This window comes from Saccostrea echinata, unplaced genomic scaffold (genome assembly GCF_033153115.1).
Source record: "Saccostrea echinata isolate AGI-Se365-2 ecotype Australia unplaced genomic scaffold, CSIRO_AGI_Sech_v1 ptg000001l, whole genome shotgun sequence".
Taxonomy (NCBI): domain Eukaryota; kingdom Metazoa; phylum Mollusca; class Bivalvia; order Ostreida; family Ostreidae; genus Saccostrea; species Saccostrea echinata.
Genome location: NW_026889750.1, coordinates 8,410,351 through 8,430,883, shown reverse-complemented (window position 1 = coordinate 8,430,883; position 20,533 = coordinate 8,410,351). Strand labels below are relative to the sequence as shown.

General features: G+C 33.2%; 1 protein-coding gene across 1 annotated transcript; it reads right to left on the bottom strand.

Moving 5' to 3' along the window:
- Positions 1 to 13,616: 13,616 nt before the first annotated feature.
- On the bottom strand, positions 13,617 to 15,540 carry LOC133182173 (uncharacterized). The gene is made up of 3 exons (XM_061316920.1): positions 15,522 to 15,540; positions 15,066 to 15,374; positions 13,617 to 14,059 (listed from the first exon to the last, which is right to left on the bottom strand). The coding sequence occupies exons 1-3, from the start codon at positions 15,538 to 15,540 to the stop codon at positions 13,617 to 13,619; spliced, it is 771 nt and encodes a 256-aa protein (XP_061172904.1).
- Positions 15,541 to 20,533: the final 4,993 nt, after the last annotated feature.

Below are 20,533 nucleotides of genomic sequence, written 5' to 3'. Positions count from 1 at the left end.
ACTAAAGTGGATGACTTCGTTAGTTTCGAGGCGTTTCATATCAATTTCAAGAATCGCTGTCAAGGTGACAGCAAAAAACACAAAAGTACGAAAGCCCAGAAGGCTCATTCGAGATTCGAAATACGAGATTCGAGTTTCGACATTCAAGATCCAAACTAACCAATCAAAAGGCGGTATAAGATTCAATTACTCCCCTTTGCTAAGTTTTGACCTTCAAGAAATCGTTTAATATATTCAAACCGAAGAGGTCATTTGATTATATTACGATGCAAGAAAGAGTGTTATATAACTTCTTAAATATTATAATAGACTTATATCAAGAATATCTATATATATGTCAAAATAATAAATATTGTTAATCGGATTCAAAGAGCAAAGGAGGGGGGGGGGGTATTGTAGTCGATGAGAATTATTAGTGTGCAATTAAACAAGTGACTAGCGATTAATAATAAACAGTAATACGGGTTTCAAACTGGATATAGTTTGTGACAAGGTATTAGAAAGTGACCAGTGACTAATACGGGTTTCAAAGTTAAGTGTGCAATAAAACAAGTGACTAGTGATGAATAATATTACGGGTTTCAAAGTGGATATAGTTTGTGACAAGTTATTAGAAAGTGACCAGTGACCAATACAGGTTTCAAAGTGGATATAGTTTGTGACAAGGTATTAGAAAGTGACCAGTGACCAAGTTTGTGAAACCAAGAGACAGCCCCTTAAGTACGAATGGCTGAAATATACATGCTTAAAGATAATGCTTTCTCTTTGTTCAGGCCCGTGGGAAATAATAAAAAAAAAAATCACTGTAAAGCCCCCCCCCCCCCCCCCAATAAAAACAACAGGGGGTTATCACAGTTATTAGACATCATTTTTGAAAGGACACAAGCATGAAGCTGCTATGTTTTTTTTACAGTATATTATATCGGTAAAAAATATAAGGGGAATGTTGGGGGGGGGGGGGGAGGGAGGGAGAGACACGTGTCCAGAGTCCTATATGGCTATGTTGTTTATTTTATTACAACGGTAGACAAATGTTCGGTTATCAACATTCAGTGTCAATCTTGCGATGCATGGGCAAAATAATTATATATTCTATAATTATTTATAAGGAAACCGCTCGGATAACCAATCAATACACAAGTTTCAATACATGATGTAATGGCCATAAAGAAAAAAAGATGTAAAAGTATTTAATAATGATAAAAAAAAATTATTTTAACAAAACAATGGACCCTCTATACACCTTTAGGACTTTGAAAAAAATCGTATAGCCTATAGGTGTACATATTAAAATTACTTAGTTCATGTATGCCTTTTTAGTGTACACAGGAAATCTTGAAAGACATCGTAGTGGTGATAAAGAAAAATCGCGTTAGCAGAAGGGAATATACAGCATTGTTTCCCAATAGGAGAAATACATAAAAATTAAGTTTTCAATTACTTATCTTGGTCTAAGGCTTTGAATACTTGAATTAATTAAAAATTATATATACAATACAGACTGGAATTTATTTTATTCCTTATCAAATAGTAGATCAGTCTAACTGCACAAATGCACCCTTAAGTGTAATGAGATGTATCCTTAATTAAATTACTGTGCAGTATGAAGACGATCCTTAGTATGTCATATCAATAATAATTTTCACACTCATCACAAGAAGATCCAAAAAAGCAGTCGGAGAAGTGAAAGGCGAAGACGCCCAGTAACGAGTGCGATGAAAATGTTATATCCGTTGCCTCTATTTGAATGCTAAAACGATTAATTGAACAACAAGTTTAGTTTTGTTTACTAAAACTGTAACCAATTTATATACATTTATAAAGAGTGAGAGGCTAACTAGTTTTCTATCACTTTTGAAATAAAAGATAATCTTTAAGCAGGTCTTTACGATATATTGTAAAATTCTAAATCATCCTTTTTTATCGGTGTGAATACAAGAAAGTAGGCAATGGAAGAAACAGGTGAGGCTATCTGACTTGTGTTTAATGGAGGGGTTATGATAAAGCTTGGCCCTAAAAAATTGAAGCGAGGATCGGTTTCAATATGAAAAATCTTATGCTAACTGGGAATACGTTCAACGATTTGTCTCTTCTTACGACTTTTTCCTACAGTTGAGACAAATTCTTGAGTAGTACCACCTCTAGAAGATAGTTTAAATTCTTAAACTAAAACCCAATTTTGTTATTTAATTTCTAGACTAATGAATGTTACCCAACCTCTAAAAAGTTATCACATGACTTTGAAGAGAAATTAAAAGGAGGCATACTATAGTCGACACTAGTGCTCCTTTATAAGCCGACCTGTATTATATACTTATGAAGCAGAATTTATTCAAAAACTTCTACATGAGATGAAGAAAATTCTTGTTGTGGCCTTCAACTCGACATTTAGATATATCGACGACGTTTTATCAATATACAATAGTTACTTTCATTCATATATTAACTCGTTATATCCCGTTGAATCACAGAGTCTGCCACATCTGTTTCAAATTTGATGTTTTACTGACTGTAGACGACAATGGCCAACTATTAACTAAATGTATGACAAACGGGACGACTACAGCTTTTCCATCTACAACTTTCCTTATGAACGCAGTTATATTCTAACAACACCTGCACATTGTGTTTATATCTCACAACTGATTCTATACACAAGAGCATGCTCTGACTAAGATCAATTTTTAAACTAAGGCAAGCTACTGACAAATAAGCTGATGTTACAAGGAATTATACGGTCGTTATAATGATACTGTTTGTAAATAAAAAAATTTTTTTGTCAGACATGTTTGATACTATTTGTGTTTTTTATACTTAATTTGCCTACGTAGTACTCGGTATACCTGATCTAAATATAGGGCTCATGGCGGGTGTGACCGGTCACAGGGGATACTTTTTCCTCCTAGGCACCTGATCCCACCTCTGGTGTTTCCAGGGGTCCGTGGTTTTGCCCTGTTTACGATTTGTTTTGTTTATTGGATGTATGAGATTGATAACTGTTCTGGAATAACACCCTTTTTATAACGTAAGGAGAATTCAAACAAAGGTTCCTTCTAAATGTGTAAATCAAGTTCCAGAACCTTATTCTGCTTCACCACAACCCCCCCCCCCCACACACACACCCACCCCCACCCCCACCCCCAAAAAAGAAACAAGACTGACGTAGGTGCTGGCACTAAAGGCCAGGGTCTCCTTATTAGACAGAAGAGAATCATTTTATTATCTGTAAGTTTTGTCGCTTACCTATACTGGAAATGTCGAATTCTTCAACTGGATATTTCCTAGCTTATAAATCTCCTGGTTGTCGCACTTTGGAAAATGTCTCTGTATCCCCTACAGTGCGTTTTTAACGTTCTTTTCCGGTTTCTGTGTCGAGCACCTTTTCAAATCACATTTGTCTACACTTGATTTTAGTTCCTTCAGATATTGTTTCAGTTGTCCGTTTTGGAGATGTTCATTTCTTTTAGAAGGTGGATATTTGATTGTACAATGAAGGATAAATGTTTCTCAGTTTTTCTCTCCACATGTTATCACTCAAATCTCTGACGAAAGATACAAGGATTATTAACGTTAATATTCTTTTCATCCTTGCTAACTTGAAACATGCTGACCTTCTGCTAGCAAATGACTAAGGATAGCGATCTTTTACGTTATGATCGAATTATATGCACATTCAGATGAACTTTAACCTAACCTTAGATAACAGCTTGACAAAGGAACTTCAATCTTGTACCTTAAAGATATTTTGTTTTACAAAGAGTGGTGTTAAGTTTGCAAGAATAGTATTGATTTTCAACGATTTCTGCGGTAATTAGTATTTGTTACTGTATGTAAAAAAGGGACAATCCGAAAATATTGTACGTCTGTGAGCAACTTGCATTATACTTCATTCAGTTTTAAATATTATATTTATTTTGTGGTTATCTCTGATGATTACCGCTCGAGATTTTGTTTGATGAAAAAACATTTTGTTTGCTAGATTTCACGATTAAATATCAAATAGCATAACCATTGATTTTTATTTTTAAAAAAACCGAAAACTGAAGATTCCAGTAACAAATGGATAAAAATGCCGTCATAATTGTTATATTTTTATCGCCTCTATGAACCTACATGTATCTGCAAGCAGTCTGGCGGTAAATTTGGACCTATATTCCTAGAAGCTATAGAGTACCACAACATAGACCTGGTACGTGTAAGGTGAAGCAAAATGGTTGACAACTTTTAAGCTTTGCTTAAATTAGTAACAACTAAGCACACAAAACTACCATATTGCAACGGATCATACTGCCGAACATAAAAATGAAAGTACAGTAACAGGTTGATTTAAAAAAAACAACAAGAAATGTAAATAAACTCGATCTCTACTTTTATGTGACATGTTCTGTACCTGGACAGTTTTTGGAAAGAGATTGCTATAAACGCATCCAATTCAATAGAAGGGGTATGATAATAGGATAACATGCCAAAGGAAAATAATATATTTTATGATTACTTAAAAATAGCCCAAAAAATAAGTGAAAGATAGTTGTTTTTCATTTTCTTTGTTTTTGCCCACCGAATACACAGATATCAGTTGTTTTCCCAAAATTAAAGCAAAGTACGGTATTTTATATTGTACATGTCCAAGCACTGACATTTTTATAATTGCCACAATCCTCGTCCATCTCAGACAACCAATGAAAAAAAATTTCTTTATTCCTTAAATAATGACACAAATGAGAAAAAAAAAAATCATCATGGTGGCAATAGTTTAAGCTTAATAGATAGTTGTCCCTATCATATTCATTGAATGGAATTACATACCTTTACCTATAATAAAATTTCTTTCACAGACCTTGACGAGTTATAATGATAATATGGATACAGGCTAAAAAGGATGTAATGTAAGTGTATATATATACATTTGTGGTATCTCTCTATTATATAAACATGCAGAGAGCAAATAACTTCATACCTGTATGAAGTTTTTCGAAGGTCATAGGTCATTACGTGACCTAATCACACAGCGCAGTAATATCTACATAAAAAGACTTACTCCACTAAGCAATATAGCATGTTTTTCATGCATAAAAATGTACAAAATACGCAAGTAAAATAATAATCATTTTATTTACAATGTAAACAAGTATTTAATACAGTTCTTGATCGATTTTACATAGAGAATAGAAGACTACGTGTTATAAGTTTCATGTCTGAGCTGCATAGTCTCAACGTTTACCCTTATTTTTCTCGCAGACCTCTGAATGCTATAATTTTTTTTCCATTAAACTTTACTCACAATATATTTGAAAATCTGTTGGAAAATATCAATGTAATGCAATCACGCCACAAACAGCTGACAAACACTGCACTTTGGAAGTTCGGTAGGCACACCTCCATCATCGAGATCGTTGTGACGTTGTCTTAACAATGTAAGCTGTCGCCAGTGTCTCCATGTCAACATCATAAATTAATAAATATGCCTTACTGAAATCGTAGATTTTATGTTTTTGATCAAATTTTGTACTTGATTTCAAGTTATCTGGTCCGGACAAGTGTCTCCATCCATCCCTTTTCGATCGCAATTCCTCCAACTTTTTAGTATCAAACATCGGACGTGTTTCTTGTGTTTTTTAACATCGAATATGGGTTCTCATGAATACAAAAATTCCCAGACACATGCTCACTATAATAATTGATCACAAGTAGCCTTTCACAGAATATTCCCTTCAAAACCATCCTTTGTCAGGTGAATTTGAAGCGTAACCGCTTTTCAAGCCGATTTACACCTAGCGTAATTTGTCAAAATCTACGACGTACAGTTAGTGCAATATTTATATTCGATTACATTCGATTGTCCGTCTCAAATGTATATATAAGTAATAAATAACAAGTTTAAAAACTTCAATGGGAATTGAAGTGGGTCGGTACGTGATCAAATCTTCTGAGAAGGCCTTCGGCCTTCACAGGATTTGATCACGTGACCGACCCACTTCAATTCCCATTGAAGTTTTTAAACTTGTTATTTATTTCTTAAACAAAGTGTAAATAAAGTGCATTAACTTATGTACGTCTTCTCTTCTATGTATTTGAAAAGGGACGTCATCTTAAGTAAAATGGATAAGTTTGTATACCCTTACATATATGTGATTTTAATATGTAGACAGTGCATTTTTTTCAATTTCCGACGACTAAATAAATGAAAGATTTTTTAAATCTTTTATTATTTAAATGTCAAAACACAGAGGAAATGAACTGTGAATTGTATAAGTAATCCTAAAACATTACATATTCATTTTTTTTCTTTGTAACGATTAATTAGGTTAAACATTGGCATGGTGCGGATCCAGTTTGTTTGAGTGAGAGTTATATAATATTTTCTCTAAATGTTCATGCCTGAAAATTCTTTTAACTTCTGAAATAAATTCAAACAACATATTTTGAGACGATTTTTTCATTATTTTTCAAATTATTACAGTTACAAATATCAAAAAATCACCAAATCATCAAATTCTCACTTTATGAGCAGATAGTTAGTAAAATACAAAATCTTCCAGTTCAACATTTAAACAATGAGTTTTTCTTGCAATACATGTGTATAACTAACAAGATCAACTTCATTTAAAATATACATAATAAATAGAAATTCAAACCAATGGTTTCATACTTTAAAAAACATGTTTAAAAATAATATTAAATTTGGGATAAATATTAAGAGTTCAATCTTTTACAAAATAAACAAAACAATTTTTCATACTTTGAAACAATGGTTAAAACGAGAAGAGATTTTTTGGACTAGTGTTAAAATTTCTCTCCATTTCAAAATATCCATTATATTTCATCGAAACGAATTGGAGAGAGGGAATATCACAGATATACAAACAACAAAGGGCCTGTGAGCATTTGACCTCAAGTGCAGACATTGGTTTTCATGTGTTAGACAGGAATGTATGTACAAAATTCAAAATAAGAGAAGGGAACACAATGCGTGGATTTTCCATTTCATTGTGACGATTCACAAAATTTGACACAAGGAACTTTTCTCTTCTCCAAGAAATCCTTTGCCATTTCCTCTAAACCCGTGATTATTCTCCGTTGCAAATTAAACCTTTGTGGTGTCACCATTTTTGGTGTCAGGTGAAGTTTTCCTAAAATTAAACTGTTTGTATGTCTGCGGTGAATAACATCCATCCTTCACCACTCCCCGGAAGGGAGAAGACTGCATGTCCAGAGAACCATTTCTTTTACCATGGGATGATAACCCCAGTGAATATGCAAGTTTCGAGATTGTAGCTCTCCAACGATAGAGGCGCAAATAGTATCCATATCAGCATGGAAGTGGGACAGGTTGTCCATGTACACAAACGTGCATAAATAAATGAACGATGACTAGGCAGGCCTCTAAGTGACCTCTAAAATTTAGGCGCCAGCTGGCTCCTAATCCAAAAATATTAGTCGCCAGGCAAATTTTTCTTAGGCGCCTATTTAAAAATCTGATATTAGTCAATATATGGAAACATGGCCATTGCTAACTTTTAAACTTCTTTTCTGCTCGTTATATATAAAATGTTGAAAATATTTATAGTTCAGTAATTTGACGATCAGCAAGTCAATTTAAAATGGTCGCCAATTTGGCGACTTATAGAGAAATTTCAGGAGCCAATCAAAATTTTTAGGCGCCATGGCGACTAAATTAGTCGCCAATTAGAGCCCTGCTATGGCTCTTAAAATTCGTTTAATGTTATTCATAGATTATAGAGTCAAACAGAGATGATTTTGATGATTTTATTGAGCTCTACTATAAAAGGTTTACAAATCTACTTTCAATTAGGATACTTAAAAACTAAAGAACTGTCATAGTTTTTAACAGCTTACCTTGTGAAATAGACGCTTCCTTGATTGTACTAACCTTTTTCTAAAAAGTTAGTGAACTCTTTGAAATTATTATAATGAAAAGAATCGGTGTGTCGTTCAGAATGCCGACGTGCAATGATCAGATGAAAGTGTATTTATGAGATGTTTATTAGAGCTAGACCCATCTCTTTCTTCGTCTGATAAGCTTTATCCACTGATATTTTCTTTTGTTCCGATTTTTTTTGTTAGAAAGAAATGACGTCTTTACTCAAATTAGCTAATTTCTAGTCGATGAGTGCATCCCGACAAACAGTTATGATAGACTGTTATATCCATGATGTAATGTTATGAATAACTGTCCCACCCGCCGGTTTACGGGAAAACAAAACTCCCCTCCATAACGAAAGAGCGCACTAAGGGAGATAATCTCGAAACTTGCGTACTGATTTTATATTCTATGTTTTCATCAGCCATTATATTATTTACATGCTTGCATCCTCTGTTTCTCGCGGTTTTTTTTCATGATACCAATCTCTTTAAATTATAAGAAGAATTCTTATCAGTATTTAAAACAAATTAAAAAGACATGGGATAAATTAAAAAAAAAAAACACTTTGAAAAAAATGCACCTTGATATGTCCAGTAATCGTTTTGGGAGGACTCTAAATCTGTATTACGTCCCAGTCTATTTTCCTGTTGGACTACGATTTTCATCAGAGCAACTAATCAAAGATATTTATATTTGCGAAACCTTTACCTTGTCTTTTAACTTCTGTTCAAACGACAAATGAAGACAACACTTGATAAAAAAAAAGTCTAGAAAGAAAAATTAACATAGATTCCTTCATGCAAGTTTTGCAGTCTTACATAACATATAATAGTTTTACCCTTTACTGCTTGCAATGACACTATACACGCAACTATGACTAGCACGGAATCATCAAAGAGTACTATAGCAACAATTCTGAATAATAATCTGAACGTTTTGTTTTTAATTTTCTTTTTACTCTAGAACGATTTCATTTTTCCATTGCCAAAATCAAATACTCAAAATAGATCGTCCAATCACTCAAGCGTCTTTAAAACTTGCTTTCAAAGGAACTACTTAAATGTGAATTTATAGCTTACGTAATCCATGTGGACTCATTGACGTATTTTCATTGAAAAATGTATGTTTCCACGTGGACTTAACTTTACTTTTAGCTTTCCCTTTTAAAAAGAGAACTCATTAACTAAAAAATATTAGACCTACTCTCGTTACATTATTATCCTTGGTAGCAGAAAAAAAGCTATAAATTCCACTTTCAACTAATGATATTGTTATGTTTACATAGATTTATTTGAAACGTGTACTATTTTCAGTGGCATCTAGAGAGCACTTTATAATTTATACTCTACAGTGTTTCTTTATAATCACCAGACATTCATACAGGGTGAAACTGGATTTACATAAATACATGTATAAATAATTTGTGTTGTTTATTTTTTGAAAAAAAAATTAACACTTCAATGACATAAACCAGAAGTTACATGTTAGCACTATTTAACTCTTACGAAAAGGTCATTTTAGAAAATAAAAATCTTTTTCATGGTTATTTGGACAAGGAGAGATTCCATTTGTAGTGCATATTCAAAGGCAAATTATATATGACTTGTCATAACCTAGATAATATATATTAAAAAAAAAAATTTCAAAAATTTTTAATACGATCATTCAGCAGTATAATATAGGCCATTCCCCAAGATAAATTGAAGTCCAGGCTTTTTGACATCATAGACAGCTGCATTTTCAATAAAAATGGAACTCGTAAATATACTTACCTTGTCATTGGTCATTTGCAAAATTATTTTGTTAAAAAGCAGTCTGAATATACATGTACACACAAGTACTTTGAAGTTGATATCAAAAAGATGCTTGAGTTTCTGATTGACAATATCCATGTACTTTTTGGAGATCAGGTCTTCCAACAATCTGTTGGAATTCTCATGGGTACCAATTGCGCCCCCTTATTAGCAGACCTATTTTTGTATTCATATGAAGCAGAATTTATTCAAAAACTTCTACATGAGAAGAAGAAAACACTTGCAGTGGCCTTCAACTCGACATTTCGTCATATCGACGACTTATTATCATTTAAAAATAGTTACTTTCATTCAAATGTCGACTCGTTATATCCCAGTGAGCCTGAAATAAAAGATACCACAGATTCTGACACATCTGTTTCATATTTAGATATTTTACTAGAAAAAGACGTTAATGATAACCTAACAACAAAGCTTTATGATAAACGTGATGACTTCAACTTTTCAATCGTCAACTTCCCTTATTTATGTATCAATATACCCTTATCTCCTGCATATGGGGATTATGTCTCTCAATTAATTCGATACGCAAGAGCATGCTCTATGTATGAACAATTTCTAAAACGAGGCAAACTACTGACAAACAAGTTGTTGAAACAAGGATATCAACAGTCTCGTTTGAATCATCATTTCGCAAGTTTTACGGTCGATACAATGACCTTTTCAGCACATACAACCTATCATTAAGTCAAATGCTTACTGATCTTTTTCATACTAATTGTTACTTTTACTATACACTGAACTGTCTACAGATTTTTCCGGTTTTTTTCCCAATCATGACAAAGAGCACATGGCGGGTGTGACCGGTCGGCAGGGGATGCTTACTCCTCCATGGCACATGATCCCACCTCTAAATTTGAAGTCCGTGTTTGCTTTGCTCCAAATTTGTAACGTTTCATTGGACTTTTGAGATTGAATACTGTTCGTTATCTTCATATTTCATTAGTCGCCCGCGTGGAGCAGTGGTAGAGCGTCTGCTCTAGAGTCGCAGAGGAAGGAGTTGATCCTTACGTCGCGGGTTCGAATCCCACTGTTGGATGTGGAGACCGGTCCTTTGGATGAGACCGTATAAACCGAGGTCCCTTGTCCAGTAGGTGCTGGCACGAAAAAGATCCCTTACTGCTCAATGGCCCTGAGTGCCGAGCATAGGTAAAAATTTGCAGCTCTCCACCGGCAAGTCGTGGCGTCTCCATATGAGTGAAATATTCTCGAGAGGGACGTTAAACAACAAACAAACATATTTCATTCCATTGACATTGCCGCAGTCCATCATATCACTTTCTTTTTGTTGTAGGTTAATCTATGTTGTTTTTATTATAAATTATTCTCTGAAATTCACTGATATACTCCGAAATACATTTGAAAATTCATGTTTGTTTTTTGTTCAGAAAAAAATGTAAAAATATGCGGTTGAGGTCGCTCAGAGAGATCAAAACATTTTTATGTGATTGTACACAACCACTTTGAATTTATACAACAAACTTCAAAAATTTTGCGAGAATATTTGAACAATTCTGCATGATTCATTTTAAAAAAATCATGAAATGTGGCTAAATTTGACCTCACAACAAGTAAGTAATATATAGTGTAAAAAATTCAATTTTGACTCACTTATGGCCATATACTGTACATCTTATATTCATTTATTTGTTGAATGTTTTGAATGGCGATGCCATGACTAATAAAAAAGGAAAATATCTTTTAAAATAAATTTTTTTCTCTCCTATATTCAAATTTATTAAAACATGTTACAAAAGTAGAAAATATAATTCTGTACACGTATAATGGTTTTGATTTAAATGAATGTCATCGTTGTCAAAGTCATTTAATCTTTTAGATTTTATTGTTTAAAATTCTATCCCTCCCAGAATCTTATTTGAATTTAAATGAAAAGGCACTTAAAGGATTTCAAAGCCAAAGATAATGTGTTTACAGCATTTCAATAATTCTTTTTTATTTTTAACAGTTTAATAGAACTAAAAATATTTTTATCTTAGAAATGATTTCTCAATCTCCACAATGAATTTCCATGTCATTTTGAAATCAATTGTAATCTAAGAAAATGAACATTCACAAATGCATAGTAATGTCAGCGTGACAGTGGTGAAATTCATTTCCATTACAACCAATGCCGCTTTTTTGCATTACAAATCCTTTCGATTCGAATAAATGCGTTTCCATTACATAAAGCATTATCCAAAGCATGCGTTATAGTGTATTTTAACGTCAGAATTACACTAGATTTTAGAAAGTAACGCATTACTTTACCATTATATTACATATAATGCAGACATGTGTTACATAACACATCACTTTGATTTAACATAATGGATTGCAATGTCTTCCTTTAACATAAACCATTATCAAAGCCTGCTTAAAACCTTCAAAACCAATAAAAATCTACATGTGCACAAAAAATGAACACTTCTAGTCCTCTCTGCAAATGTCGTTTTTTCTCGTTCATAATGTATACTTATGTTAGTCTAAGTAAAGGAGAAAGGCCGAAAACTGTCCATTCTGTGAGAGAAAGAACTAATCGAGGGCCGTAGGCCCGAGATTAGTTCTTTCTCTCACAGAATGGACAGTGTGAGGCCTTTCTCCTACTTAAAACATGATTTCCTTTGTTTTGAAAATTAAATATAAAATGTACAAAATGACAGGTAGCACACATACAATGGCAAGTTCATTGTTTACGGAATGGACAGTCACAGGTAAGCTAGGGATGCAGAGCAATTTGTTGAATAGCCATTGTGTTTCCAGATGCAACAACAAAAGGTTTTTGTCTTAAGAATGGGCAGTTGCAGGTGGATTTTGCGGGATACTAGTATTTATACAAGTATGCGATGCTTCAAAATCAGTTACAGTTTGTGTTGTAAAGGTATACATGTTTTCCTGTGATGGAGAGAGTATATGACAGAATCAATATCTTATAAACCAAAATATGCACAACATTAGTGATATTTGGATCTGGAAACAGAAAAGGAAGATTAAAAGAAATATTAGCCAAATTTTGACCCAAAAATGAACTTCGACAACAGAAACAGATGATCAAATTCAAATCAAACCTGGAAATGTTTTATTTGAATTCTATTTCTGAGGATATATTAACTGCAGCAGTGTAATGGTGAGATGCAGATTGTGTTCTGAGTGTTGGATTAGCCATGAGCCAATCTTCGACCTGAAATGTTTTTCAAATCAAATCGGGAAATGTTTCATTTTTATTTATTTTCTACCGTAATTAATATTGACTGTAGCAGTGCAGTGTTCATGGTGCAAACTGTTTTCTGGGTGGAGGATTTAATATTAGACGTACTTCTATCTGAAAATGAATTCTCCTCGAGGGAATGATTTTTCTGAAATTTAAATCAAATGTGAAATTGTGTCATTTAAATTCAAGTTTTGTGAAAATTAAGTTTTGGGTATTGAAATAGTGTGCATCATTCATGGATTTAAAAGAGTAAAATCGAATGGATGCTGTGTAGACATTGTGTTCTGGATTAACTTTGGTCTCCGCGTTCTTTTTGTTATTTACATGTAAATTAAAAAGTATTTAATATATTTGTTTTTGTTTCCCTCTTGAACACATTCCAAAGTTTACCTGTAACTCTCCATTCTGTTTGTTTTAACTGTCCATTCTTTTTGAAAAAACTGTCCATTCTTAAAAGAATGGACAGTTTTCCAAAAAGAATGGACACTTACAGGTAACTTAATGGATTGTTTGAGGAGTTAGCTCAACATTAAGCTATAGAATCGACAACACAAACAAAAGGTTTACGTCACAATCATGTTTTAATTTCGATGGCAGTTTCTTGTCATGCAAAAGGATTATTATCAAATAACAGTAGGTATTTATTAAAGACATGAAGATAAAAACAAAGATATTTTTAAAATACCTAATATTTTAATCTCATGATTATCTACAATAACCAACCGGAAAATGACGTTCTTCCATATGCAGCACTGATAATGGCCCCTCGGGTAGCTGAAGTTGTTCTGATGAAAACATGGTCACCAGAATTTACTTCTGAAATAACTAAATTGCTACTACAATGATATCCACCAGGTTCACCCGGCTTGAGACCTTCTTCGTAAGTAGACCCAAGAGCAATACCATTGACAGCAATCTCTAGACTGGCCCATGGGTAGTTTTCACCTTCGGTTATGCATAAGGAGAAGTGAAAGACGTAGACGCCAGTAACGGGTGCGATGAAAATTCCATCGCCTTTGTTATATCCGTTGCCTCTGTTTATATGCACGGCGTCATAAATAATGAGATGGTGTGCTGGTAAATTTGGAGCACTTTTTTGTGATAGGTATCCGTAGAATGCCACGGCAGATACAGGATACGTGTCCGGGTGAACTAAAACGATTAAGTTAACATGCATCAAGTTCAGGTGTGCTTTCTAAAAGATTAATCAGCATAAAATAAAGTTTATATTGAAGAAAAAGTGGAAGGCTACATGTAGCTCCCCATAACTTTTAATTTAAAAGATCTTGATTTAATTTTAAAGAAAAATTTTGCGGTAGAGGGGAGAGGGGGAATTAAGTTGAATTCTGGCTTTGAAAAATCAAACCGAGGGAAAAACAATTTCTATCATGTGCTTAATATTAGTATTATACGATCCTTTAATGCTAAAGGTAAATAGGTCATCCGAATTTGTCACTTTTCTCAGTCTCAGTCTATACAGGTGACACACAATTATAGATAGCTAAACCACTTTTTAAACATAGTTTAGAATTTCTAGAATTTTTTTTTGTTCCCCCCCCCCCCCGAATAATAAGTGTTTATTTAATATATATATATATATATATATATATATATATATATATATATATATATATATATATATATATATATATATATATATATATATATATATATATATATATATATAAATCACTGGAATCAGAAATCGCATGAATTTGACGAATTTACTGTCAGATATGCTGCAATTGACATTGAAAATGATTTTTATATTGAGGGGATTATTATTACACTGCTAAGAAAATTAGAACCTAAGTTCCTTCAATGCTAAAAAGGAAATTTTCAGAAGTCTATATACAGGAATTTAAACTGTTAGCAAGGTTAACGTTTTTGCTTTTTACGATGAACTAGCCATTTAAAACTGCAAAAGCAACTTTCTGGAACTTTCTTGAAAGCTTGGAAGAGCTCTTTGAAAAAAAAAAAACAGGAAAAATTGTGATTGTCAAAAAGTATGCCTATTGTAAGCTCGCAGAAGTCCTGACCTTTAATCTGCACGTCCCAGCAAAACAGACGTAGCCTAAAGGTTTACTATCACTACAGACTTTTTTTTTGGTTTTGAAGGAGATTAATTTTTTCCCTGTTGGTAAAATTTTGAACTTACTTATCCTAGCAACAGGTTGAACTCTTCCACTAGGCATCTCCTCATGATTCTGAATCGTAGATCGCTCAAAAAGTGTCTCTTTATCCTCTACAGTGTGTTCTGAAAGTTCTTTAACTATTTCCTTGTTGCGTAAAGTTCCACATTTGTCTACACTTTCTCTTAGTACTTTTAAGTCTTGTTTCAGTTGTCCGTTTTCGCGCCATAGATCTTCGTTTTCCTTCAAAAGGCGAACATTTGATTCTTCAACCAAAGACAAACGTTTCTCGATTTCTTCTTTCCAAGTGTTATCATCAAATCCTCTGACGAAAGCTATAAGGATTGTAAACAATAATATTATATTCATCCTTGCTAACATTTCTCTGCTGACCTCTTTAGATCTAGAGCAAGTGACCATAGATAGCGATATTTCATATTTTGATTCGATTGTATGCTTATTCAGATAAACTTTCACCTAACCTTTGATATCCTCTTTCATCGGCGTGAATACAAGAATGGCAGAACCAGGAGAGGCTATCTGACATGTGTTTGAGGGAGGGAGTAGGTGTGTGTTAAGGTAAAGTACAAAAAAAATGTACCGAGGATCGGGAAATGCACATCTTTTTTACATTTGCTTAAAGACCCTCTGCTCTAAATTTTTACATTTTTTTTTAAAAACTTTCCAACATTGATCATCAAGAACGGTAGCATTAGATTCAAATGAAAAATAGTAAGAGGTAGGAAGCGCTGCTTATTTTTTTTTTTATAAATTATTTTTTATGTCGGATCATGATATGAGAAAAGTTTAACACAAAGAAAGGGTAAAGTAATAATTTATTATCACAACATAAAACTAAAAATATGAGGTGTATATGAAAATAATAATAATATAGTGTCATACTTATTAAATTCATATTAGAAAACATAATAAAGCGCTACTTCCTAAGTCTGATCGTTACAATGTTATATGTGCTTGTAAGAAAACAACACTTCCATTGGCAAGAGTTCTCTCTCTTTATTTTTTTTTCACGGGGAAAAATGTAATGCTAATAAAAATTCTAATATGGTACATGATCTATTAAAGAATTTTTTAAAATGGTTCCTAAAAGTATCGAATTTGTTCAATTTGTAATTGTTTTAAAACTGGATGTTAACGTTTTATGCCATGTATAATAAAACAATTTGAAAAAATATAAGTAAAAGGAAATAGACATTAATGTTACCATCACAAGTTGGGTTTCATTGAATTGACTACTACAAAGTCTCCATCATTGAACTCTGGGTAGATAAACTATGAGTAGTTTTAGGATTTCTGACTTGGAAATATATCTCTCTTATTAGATCGTCGATCCCCCTTAATATTTGTTTCAATATAAAAATCTTAAGCTAGCAGGGAATACATTAATCCAAATTTGCCTTTTCTTACAATGGATACGAACGCGATTTTTTTTTCTACAGTTGAGACAAATACTTGAGTAGTACCAACCCTAGAAGATAGTTTGAATTTTTATACATAATCTCAATTTTGTCTTTTGATTTCAAGTCTAATGAATGTTACCTATTCTCTAAATTGTAATCACATGACTTTTTGAGAAGAATTAAAAGGAGATACACTGTACTCGACATTGATGTAGAGGATCTTGGATTATTCTTACACTTGTGCTCCTTTATTAGCCGATCTGTTTTATATTCTTATGAAGCAGAATTTATTTTAAAAAAATTCTACACGAGAAGAAGAAAACTCTTGGTGTGGCCTTCAACTCGACATTTACATATAACTTTGACGTTTTATCAATTTACAATAGTTACTTTCAGTCATATGTACACTCAATATATCTCAGTGAACTCTAAAAGACACTACAGAGTCTGCCACATTTGTTTCATAGTTGATCTTTTATTGACTGTTGACGACAATGGCCAACTAATAGCTAATTGTATGACAAACGGCATTCTCATAACGTCAGGGGTCCTGAGTCAACACGTTGCCGTTGGACTCCTGACAAATTTCATTCGATATCTTGTGGACTGACTGCAGCGACGTCTTTCGGAAAAATTACAATTCTTGATTGTTTTTCTTATCTCTCAACCAATCACATTAAGCCTTTCGGTGATAAACAATGCTTAACACGTGCATTTTTGTTTCAACTGATTCGTTTCTGTTTACATTATCTGTCTACTTCACTCGATTGGTGCTTCTCAATGAAAGAAGCAAGCCCAAAGAAATCGAATGAAATTTGTAAGAGGTCCAAAGGCAACATGTCCACTCAGTACCCCTGACGTTGTAAGGATGGACAAACGGGACGACTGCAGCTTTTCCATCTTCAACTTTCCTTTTTTATACAGTAATATTCAAACATCACCTGCAAGTGATGTTCGTGTCTCCCACCTGATTCGATATACAAGAGCAAGTTCTGAGTACGATCAATTTTTTTAAAACCGAGACAGGCTACTGACAAATAAGTTGATGTTACAAGGATTTCAACAACAGCGTTTAAAGTAAGGTTTTCTCAAATTCTACGGTCGTTATAATGACCCTGTTTGTCATTAGACAACCTACTTGTATTTGGGACGTATTTTGTCGGACATGTTTGATACCATTTGTTAAGACCTTATTTTTATATTTAATTTGACTACGGAGTACTCGGTAAACCTGATTAATACATAGGGCTCACGGCAGGTATGAACGGTCATCAGGGGATACTTACTCCTCCTAGGCACCTGATTCCACCTCTGGTGTTTTTAGGGGGTCCGTGTTTTTGCCCTGTTCACGATTCGTTTTGTTTACTGGAAGCATGAGATTGAAAACTGTTCTCGAATAACACACCTTTTATATTGTAAAGAGAATTTGAACAAAAATTTCTTGTGTGTATAACAAGTTTCAGAAACTTATACTGTTTCACAGGTTAGGCTGTTTTGTTTAGACAAGTATTTTCACAGATACCTTATCAGAATTAAGCGAGCCTTCATTTAGTATTGCAATCGCTTTTTTGGAATGTTCCGTCATGCTAGAAGGGCTTGTCGAAAAAAAAAAATCTAAAGACTTGCAATTGACCAAATTACGCTTGTAGTTAGTTTGAAGTATTTCCCGATCGTGATTTTAACACCCCCCCCCCCCAAAAAAAAAAAAAAAAATTATGTAGATCCTGGCACTAAAGACCAGATTTCCTGTACAAGACAGAAGCGAATCCTTTTTATATCTGCAAGTTTTGTCGCTTACCTATACTGGAAATGTCGAATTCTTCGACTGAATATTTCCTATGTGATAAATCTCCTGGTTGTTAAAAATCATTGAGACTCGCACTTTGGAAAATGTCTCTGTATCCCCTACAGTGCGTTTTGAACGTTCGTTTCCGGTTTCTGTGTCGTGTACCTTTTCATTTCACACTTGTCTACACTTTCTTTAAGTTCCATCAGATATTGTTAACGATAAATGTTTCTCAATTTTTAAAATATCTGAGGAAAGATACAAGGATTATTAACGATGATATTCATTTCATCCTTGCTAACTTGTAATGCTGACCTTCTGCAAGCAAATGACTAAGGATAGCGATCTTTTACGTTATGATCGAATTATATGCACATTCAGATGAACTTAAACCTAGCCTTAGATAACAGCTTGACAAAGGATCTTGAATCTTGTATCATAACGATATTTTGTTTTAAAAAGAGTGGTGTTAGGTTTGCAAGAATTAGTATTGATTTTCAACGATTTCTGCGGTAATTAGTATTTGTAATCATATGTAAAAAAGGGAAAATCCAAAAATATTGTACGTCAGTGAGTAAAAATCGCGACTTGCATTTTACTCCATTCAGCATTAAAAATCACATTTATTTGTGGCCATTTCTGATGATTACCGCTCGAATTTTTTTTATTTTCAATTATACCCCCCCCCCCCCAAAAAAAAAAAAAAAACAACAACACAAGATTCCAGTAACAAATTAATAAAAAATTCCGTCATAATTGTTATATTCATCAGCTTTATCAACCTATCTGCAAGACCGTCTGGCGGTAAATTTGGAGCTATTGTTCCTAGAAACTACAGAGTACCACAACATAGACATGGTACATGTAAAGTGAAGCAAAATAATTGACAACTTATGATCTGCTTTAAATTAGTAACAACTAAGTACATATAACTACCAACTGCAACAGATCATGTTGCCAAACATGATGCAAAGTACAGTGACAGGTTGATTAAAAAAGAAACAGGAAATGTATATAAACTTGATCTCTACTTTGTGTGACATGTTCTGTACCTGGACTGTTTTTGAAAAGAGATTGTTCCAATTCCTATCGAAGGGATAAGACAATAATATGCAATGCCAAAGCGAACTAAATTATTTCACGATTCCTTAAAAATAGTCCAAAAAATATGTGAAATTGATTGTTTCTAATTTTTTTGTTTTTACCCAGATATCTGTTTTTTTCCTTCAAAATTCAAGTTTTATATTTATATCGTACATGTAAAAACACTGACATTTCTTTAAAGATAGTCATTTTTCCTTTCATATGTTGTTATAATCGCCACAATCCTCGTCCATCTCAGACAACCAATGAAAGAAAAGGTCTAAATTCCTTATCTAATGAAATACATGAAAAAAAATCATTTTGATGGCAATAGTTCAAGTTTAATAGATAGCTGTATCTATCATATTCATTGAATGGAATGATATATACGCACTTACATGTAAAATTAAAATTTCTTTCAAAACGAGTTATAATGATAATATGTATATAAGCTAAAAGGATGTAATGTAACGAAGTGCATGAACTCATGTATATACGTCTTTTCTTCCAGGTAGTTAAAAAAAGACGTCATCTTAAGTAAAATGCATATGGATAATTTGTATACCCTTACATATACGTGATTTTAAGATTTAGAGCGTGCAAATTTTGTCAATTGACGATGCCTAAATAAATGAAAGATGTTTAATTCTTTGTTTTAAAGCGACACCGTGACGCACAAACGGGAAAATTGACAAACATAGAAGTTTTGCAAGATCAGTGCAATTTTGTTCAATTCCTAAAAGTACAAGGTTTCAGAAAATTACAGATTTCGATGCCAAAAAATCTACTTTTATGGAGAAAAAATAATTTTGAATGGCCCAACACGAAAATATTGCTTTACGCGTGCGCAGAAAAGTTGAAGAAGTTACCATGGTCTCAAGTACCAAAAATGAATGTCGGAAGACAAAGAATTGTGATACAATCTTCAAAAAATTATTAGAACATATTTCCCACCTTTGCATGCTCCAATTGAATGTTATTGACAAGTTTACGCTAAAAATAAAAATGGCGTGACCTCGACATTTTACGATAACAACGAAACGGTAGATACAACCTTTGTTTTCCCGGCACTTATATTGTACAGTCTTTTCTTGCTTTACAGTGCAGTTTAGTTTTCATATCTTCGCTATACTCATAATTTTCATAAATCTTTCGCTTTATGATACAGATATGTTAAAAGAAACGCATGATTTTGACTCATTAT

Bases quoted from the DNA above. Each gene is read 5' to 3' on its own strand.
- LOC133182173 (XM_061316920.1), bottom strand. The intron at 14,060-15,065 runs GTAAGTTCAAAA...TAATCGTTTTAG, and splicing joins TCAACCTGTTGCTAGGATAA to TTCACCCGGACACGTATCCT.